Raw genomic sequence first — 7168 nt, forward strand, 5'->3', positions numbered from 1 at the left:
TTCAGTGCAGACAATTATATAGCTTTTTTATTTTTGGGATAGAGAACTGAATTTTTCATCTAGATGTTTCCCTTTTTTTAATTCTTATAATTTAATTAAAGGGATTTGTTAAAAGAGAAGTAATTATAACCGGTTATAATTACATCTTGGAACTGAGAACGAAACGTGCAACCCTTTTAAGTCATTAATGTTCTTTTAGTGATCCAAAGACTATGGCTGACAGATTCAAACTGACTTCAATGGTGTCTAATTTATCTATTGCAATCTGGCTAATGGACTATTTCCTCTCGGGTGTTTGGTTTGAAATTTATAAGATTATATTGATAATTTATCTTTTATTCTTTTATTTAGTTTATCAATAATAAAAGATTATAGTAATATTTTATTATCAATATTGATTTGACAGGTAATATAGATGGTAATCTGATTACCACCTTTATCTTAAGTATTTAAAGATTACTAAGATAATCTTGATTTTATTATAATTATATTATTATTTATTAATTTTTTGAAATAAAAATAAATTTATTTTTAATTAATACAATAAATAATATAAAAATATTTAAAAATAATTATATTTACGGCCATTTAAGTAAAATAATTTACTAATAATATTTTATTACCTTTAATTAAACACAATAATTATTTATACTTATCAAATTTAATCAAACATAGTAATCATTTATACCTAGTAATCTATCTTCTAAGTAATCTTTCTATTTTAGTAATAAAACATTACCCAAACCAAACACCCTTAGAGTTTTAACCTAATTTTAAAAACATATTTACGATATTTAAAAATTTTTAATATCCATTAATGACTTAACTTTTATTAAAATTTTTTGGTAAAGATAATGATAAAATCGTTATTTTATTTTAAAATCCTAAAAATTTATATTATTTTTCTCTCTTAATTTAGAACACTAATAATTTTTTTTTATAATTAAACTTTAAAAATCTATATTTTTTTTTAAGGTTTTTTCTTTTATCTCTAGTAATTTGGAATTAGTTTCCACCGTTAGTCAGTTTTTTCACCATCCCATTTTCATTTTGTAAGACGAAAATAATTCATCTTTGTCTGATGAAAATGAGATGGTGGGAAAGGCCAACGGCAGGAATCAATTCCAATTGATCAAAGATAGAAACAAAAACTCTAAGAGGGAAATATAATTTTTTAAAGTTTAATTATAGAGAAAATTTTTAATTTTTTAAATTAAAGAGGTAACATGGAATAAATTTTTAGGTTTTAGAGTTTAAAAATAAAATAATAATTTAATTTTTGTCATTAACAGCAATTAGCGTATAGATAGTGTTTGAATTTTTCAATTATTATAGATATATTTTTAAGGTTATGGTAAAACTTGGGTGGAAATAGTCTTTTAGCCTAACAATCTTTCTCCAAATAAATACTTCTACTTTCCAAACGGGCGTCGATGGCTAAAATACTGTGACTGCATTATGGACTCTACAAGATCGTGGAGATGTGCAAGCTAAGCTACTTCGATCAACCGGAATTCCTGCATGACTACACGCATTAATAAACACATGAAACTTAAGACAAAATGTTTAAGCAACTATTTAGATGAGCTTCTTCCTTCAAACTCACGATCCTCTGCAAGTGTGAGTGATAGATATGGGCATAAAAAGTGGAACAATCTCTTAAAAATTGTCTCAACTGCAAAACAATTTCCAGTTCACAGATCACCTAACAATCTTCATGTTATGGTTCGAGCCTCCTGTCGTTCGTATTTCATGTAAATACCGAGGTGCAACACTACGCTTGGGTTTCAGAGTGATTGCAGCCGTTAAAGACGAAATAACTTCCAAACATTGGTATGATACCTTCTCTTGATAGTGAAGACCGCTTGAGTCCAGTCCATCAAATACTCGAGATATGCGGGCGCAGACACCTCTATTGGATTCTTAATCTTAACTCCATCAGCCCATCTATACTTGCATCTATGAGTAGACAAACTTAGTGCATGCATAAAATAGCCCTTGATTCATTTGCCTATGAAGAATTACGACAGAATATTAGGCTAAACAGAGCAAGAAAAACTTTGAGCTAACTTGATGATAATTATCAAGATTCTAACTGCATTAACTATTTTAAATGGAAATTCAGAAGGGTTGAGGGATCAGAATTATACGTTGGTCTAGCAGTCATCGATGGGCAGTTGCATGTTGTGCAGAATTCAGTTAGAATACCATAAACAATATTTACCTGGCTGAAGAAATCTACAGCTGTAGAAGAAGAACATATCCCTAAGCAGACACTGAATGATAAATTTACACAGAATTTGCCATTTGAACATAAAAATTGCGGTCAAGAAACCCAAATGTTGAAGTCCTTACTGTTTACAGCTAGCCACTCACTAACATCTTCTCCAGGAGGCAATCTTAACTGGTTCTCTCAAATTCCTACTACCCAAGGTAACATCAATAAGTTTTGAAGTTGAGCACCCTGAATTTGCATAAAAGATGCATTCAGTGAAGCCTATTCCATACAGAAATAACACCAACCGTACTTCCTGAAGGGGCGTTTTTCAGGACGAAAAGTCTTCTGATTTCAGCAGAATTAGGCAAAGTTAAAAATGAAAACGGCAGAGAATGTCAAATCAGAACCATCGACGGCACAAAAAAAGTATTTATATTCACAATCTTCTTGAAAACTTTCAGTTAAAATACAGTTCTCTTAATATATCATATCATCAATTGCATACAATTGAATGAACAAATTTGAAACGTGTGTAATGCGTATAAGCAATAAAGTTCCATTTTGAGCATGAAAATCAACATCCGAAAAGAGATTATATGAAAAAGATGATCGTCATCTTCCGAAACCAAAACCAAGAGGACTCAAAAAGTTATCGATTAATGCTAAAAATACCTGCTTCCAAGGTCGAAGAGACTCGTTTTCTAGCCACCTAAAGCAAGAAAACAGAAGCTGCAGAAACAAAAAATTTTACACGTACATATATAAAGAGAGAGACTTTCAAATTAAAACATGTTAATTCATAAACACAGGGCGATGACAGACTGGCAAAAATATGTCTAAGCTGACAGAGAGAGACAGAGCTTAAGAGACGAACACAACCAGACGAGCTGTATATATTGTTTGTTGGATTGTGCATTGGTGTTGTTGGGTGTTTCTTGTTATGTAAGATTGTTGGCAAATTTGATTTCGTCCACTTCAGTTTTGGTTGGATCACGGAAATAAAAATATGAGCTTTTTTCCCTTTCAAAGCAATTTTTTTCAGTTCAGCTGACGGTTACAGTGACAGTGACAGTGATGGCAATGCCACCGCCCAAAGTTCCATTCACATGGCTTCTTTTCAAATGCAAAACCATTCAACAATTTAAACAAACACACACTCAGCTCTTAATTAGAGGCTTAAGCCACCCACCGCCTTCTCTAAGACCTACCGTTTCTTTCGCTGCCCTAAATCCCTCTGGCGATATTCATTACGCCCTTCGTCTCCTTTTCCAATCTTCCACGCCCCCTCAAATATTCCTCTTCAACACCCTCATTCGTGGCCTTGCGCGCGCCTGCCACTCGCACTCTATGTCTACCTCCTGCTTTGTGTTTTATAGAATGATTGACTTGAATGTTTTCCCTAATAACTTTACATTTACGTTTTTGTTCCAGGGTTGTGCTACCAGTCGTGATTTTGATTTGGGCAGGCAGTTACATGGTATAGTGGTTAAAAATTCTTTTGCTTTGGATGTGTTTGTGAAAAATTCTGTGATACAGTTTTACTCTGTTTGTGGGAAATTGAGAGACGCTAGATGGGCATTTGACGAGAGTTTGGATGTTGATGTTGTTTCGTGGAATTCAATGATGAGTGGATACCTAAGGAATGGTGAGATTTCAGAGGGTCTTGAGTTGTTCGACAAAATGCCTAACAGAAATGAGGTTTCTTGGAATAGTGTGCTTAGTGGATTGGTTAATTTCGGTTTCTTGGATGATGCTTGCAGAGTTTTTAAGGAGATGCCATGTAGGAGTTTGGTTTCTTGGGTGGTGATGATTTCTGGCTATGCTCAGAATGGGCAACCAAAGAAAGCCTTGGCTTTGTTTAGGGGGATGCAGCTATTGAATTTGGAGCCCAACTCTGCAATTTTGGTCAGTGTGCTTTCTGCATGCTCACAGTTGGGAGCTTTGAATCATGGGAACTGGGTGTACTTTTACATTCAAAAGAAATGCGTAAATGTTGATTCAATACTTAATGCAGCTCTAATTGACATGTATGCAAAATGTGGCAGTATTAATTTAGCAATGCAGGTATTTCATTTATCCAAGGAGAAAGATGTTTCATCTTACACAAGCGCAATTTCTGGCCTGGCAATGAATGGACGTGGTATAGAAGCATTTCAGCTTTTTGAGCAAATGAAAAGTGAATGCATCTCACCTGATAGTATCTCTTATTTGGCAGTTTTATGCGCATGTAGTCACATTGGATGGGTTGAGAAGGGTTTTCACTATTTTCATTCAATGCTAGATGATCATGGAATTGAACCGGAGTTGGATCACTATGCCTGCATGGTTGATCTTCTTGGCCGTGCTGGCTTGTTGGAGGAGGCAGAAAATTTCATTGCTTCAATGCCTATGAAACCAGACAATGTTATCTGGGGGACTCTCCTTGGTGCCTGCAGAGTTCATGGTAATGATCAGATGGGTCAAGGGATTGGGAATATGTTGATAGAATCTGATCAAAGCCATGATGGCTGTTACATTCTACTGTCCAGCATTTATGCTAAAACCATGAAAGGGGACAATGCCGAAGAAGTCCGGAAATCCATGAGAGCCAAAAACATAGAACGTGTCCCTGGGTATAGCTTGATTGAAGTGGATGGTGTTGTTCATGAGTTCTTGGCTGGAGACAGATCCCATGACAAAACAGAGGAGATCTACACAGCGTGGGAAGAAGCTGTTAAAAAGATAAAGAACTATGGTTATAAGGCTGAAACAAGAGGGGTTCTATTTGACATTGAAGAGGAGGAAAAGGAGACTGTGATTGGTTACCACAGTGAAAAACTGGCTTTAGCTTTTGGGTTAATCAGCACTGAGCCTGGATCTGTAATAAGGATAGTTAAGAATATTAGGATCTGCAATGATTGCCATTCAGCAATGAAGCTTATCTCAAAAGTTAATCAAAGGAAAATATCTGTAAGAGATAGGAAAAGGTATCATCATTTTGAAGGAGGTTCTTGTTCCTGCATGGATTACTGGTAACCAAGCAATAAACAAACTCCACTGAAGGAAAAATTTGTTCTTAATAAACAATTCATGGGTGTAAAATTGGAAAATCTGGAACTTATGCAACAAACACTAGAGAGTGATCCACCATGAAGTTGGCGAGATTTAGACCCACAGGTCTTATCCAAAAGAGTTGCCTCCATCTACATGAATCCCCTTCTGAGACTAAGCTCAAGAGAAGGTCACATGTGCCTTTAGCCTTGGTTTGAATCTCCACAATCTGACCTGGTTTTCTCATTGGGTTTCCTCTAGTTCCATATAAAATAAGCACCAAATGTGGGCTACCCTTTGAATTGAGAATAGGGAGTTAAGCATGGAGACAGGCTGATTTTCCTGTATTTCTCTCGGTTAAACGACGGAAACCCGTTAATTCACTGAGTACCAAGATAGTTTAAGAGGTGGCCTCTCTACGATCTTGAATTTTTTGATCTCAGTTTCATTCAAAATTAATATACTCTTCAGCTTATCCACTGTCATAGTCTGTCAAGGTGACCCTCGAAATGGTCAAGAACATGTATGTTTGATTTATGTGACTTCACTGAATTTATGCTCAGTTTGAAAAGAAATACAATGCCTACAACTTCCTTGCCTTATCAGTGCATATTTATTGTTTTCTTTCTTATTTTTAGTATATCAATAAGTAAATACACAGAATTCGAGAGGATTTAGTATTTAGGGTTTAAGATTTAGAGATAAATATTACAAATTCATGGTGACAAGAAGTAGCAATAAAATTGCTTCTTATTAGAGATGGATGCAGTGACTGGGATCAGAATTAATTCACCTCCAAAACACAGTAAACAACTAATAAACGAGATTCTATTTATTGCTGAACCAATTAACTTATGGTTCTCGATAGATTAAATCCCAAGGAGAAGCCAAGGAATTGAACAAAAAAGACACCAATTGGAGGCTGTCACGCCAGTGCTAAACAAGTTTAATTAACCTTATCCAGTGCCACCAAGAACGGCCTTGAGCTTCTTAACCTGAGCATCATCAAGGAAAGTAGTCTTCTCAACCAATTCAGACGGCAAATTGTTTCCGAACAAAGCATAGTCGACGATTTGGAGCCCGGGCTCGGACTGCTGAAGCTAACAAATGCCAAAGCCGGACTTCCCCCTGCATTCACCTGGAAGTGCAATAAACCTTGGGGGAAAACCATAATGTCACCCTTCTTAAGAGACTTCAAGTAAACTGCATTTGCATTGGAAATGAAGCCAGCACAAATTGAGCCTTGGATAACAATGAGCACTTCTGAACCTCCAGGGTGAGTGTGCATTGGCACAACTCCGCCAGGGGCCAAGTCTAAACGGGCCATGGAAATACCAAGGCCATTTACACCTGGAAGTTGTGGAGAAAAAGCTGGTGTCACGGCGGCTTTGATAATGTTTGAGGTGTTACCAGCAGCACCAAGGCCAGAGTAAACAAAATCATCGACTGTGACAGCCGATTGCTTCTTGCAAGAGTAGCCTGCAGGGCCTTCCGGGGCTGAAAGGTCTGCAACACAGAAGTCTTGCACGGCGGCATAGGAAGAGGAGAAGAGGAAAGAAAGGAAGAAGATTGGGAGAATCATTTTGGTTAATGTTGATTTAGATTGCGTTTCCCAAAGGGTTTATTCATGCTTATATAGAGTGGTTATTTTGGCAATCGTCCTGTTATGTGGGATAGGACCATGCAAGATGTCACGGGCATGGCAAAGGCTATAGGTGTTTCGGAGAAACGACACACCCTGGGCCTCTCTGGTGCATTTTCCCAGATAAAAACAAGATTTCTCTTTTTGTTTGAAAGAAGCAGACAGAAATATCAAATATCTTTTACGCTTCTGTTACGGTAGAAAATATCTGTTCATCATTCAAGAATTATTAGCTCTGTAAAAGCTTTAGGTAGTCCATTAATAGGAATATTTATTTT

At 36.2% G+C, this 7168-nt stretch overlaps 2 protein-coding genes and 1 long non-coding RNA gene across 5 annotated transcripts; 1 reads left to right on the plus strand and 2 right to left on the minus strand.

Moving 5' to 3' along the window:
• Positions 1 to 1482: 1482 nt before the first annotated feature.
• LOC123194811 lies at positions 1483 to 3007 on the minus strand. Of its 2 annotated transcripts, none has more exons than XR_006497333.1 (2): positions 2891 to 3007; positions 1483 to 2464 (listed from the first exon to the last, which is right to left on the minus strand). It is a non-coding gene; the product is annotated as an uncharacterized LOC123194811 (long non-coding RNA). The 2 variants fall into 2 exon arrangements; XR_006497334.1 differs by having other exon boundaries at positions 1483 to 2563; positions 2891 to 3005.
• Positions 2703 to 5848, plus strand: LOC123194809 (pentatricopeptide repeat-containing protein At5g66520-like). 2 transcript variants are annotated; one of them, XM_044608241.1, is made up of 2 exons: positions 2703 to 4358; positions 4434 to 5848. In XM_044608241.1, the coding sequence occupies exons 1-2, from the start codon at positions 3293 to 3295 to the stop codon at positions 5231 to 5233; spliced, it is 1866 nt and encodes a 621-aa protein (XP_044464176.1). In that variant the 5' UTR covers positions 2703 to 3292; the 3' UTR covers positions 5234 to 5848. The 2 variants fall into 2 exon arrangements, with proteins under 2 accessions (XP_044464176.1, XP_044464177.1); XM_044608242.1 differs by having other exon boundaries at positions 3610 to 3695; positions 3790 to 5848.
• A 119-nt stretch (positions 5849 to 5967) lies between these two features.
• LOC123194810 (auxin-binding protein ABP19a-like) lies at positions 5968 to 6884 on the minus strand. Its single transcript, XM_044608243.1, is given in 2 exon segments — positions 5968 to 6338; positions 6341 to 6884. Coding segments are annotated over 2 exon segments (624 nt in total). The 5' UTR covers positions 6831 to 6884; the 3' UTR covers positions 5968 to 6204.
• Positions 6885 to 7168: the final 284 nt, after the last annotated feature.

Source organism: Mangifera indica, chromosome 13, assembly GCF_011075055.1.
Source record: "Mangifera indica cultivar Alphonso chromosome 13, CATAS_Mindica_2.1, whole genome shotgun sequence".
In the NCBI taxonomy this organism is placed as follows: domain Eukaryota; kingdom Viridiplantae; phylum Streptophyta; class Magnoliopsida; order Sapindales; family Anacardiaceae; genus Mangifera; species Mangifera indica.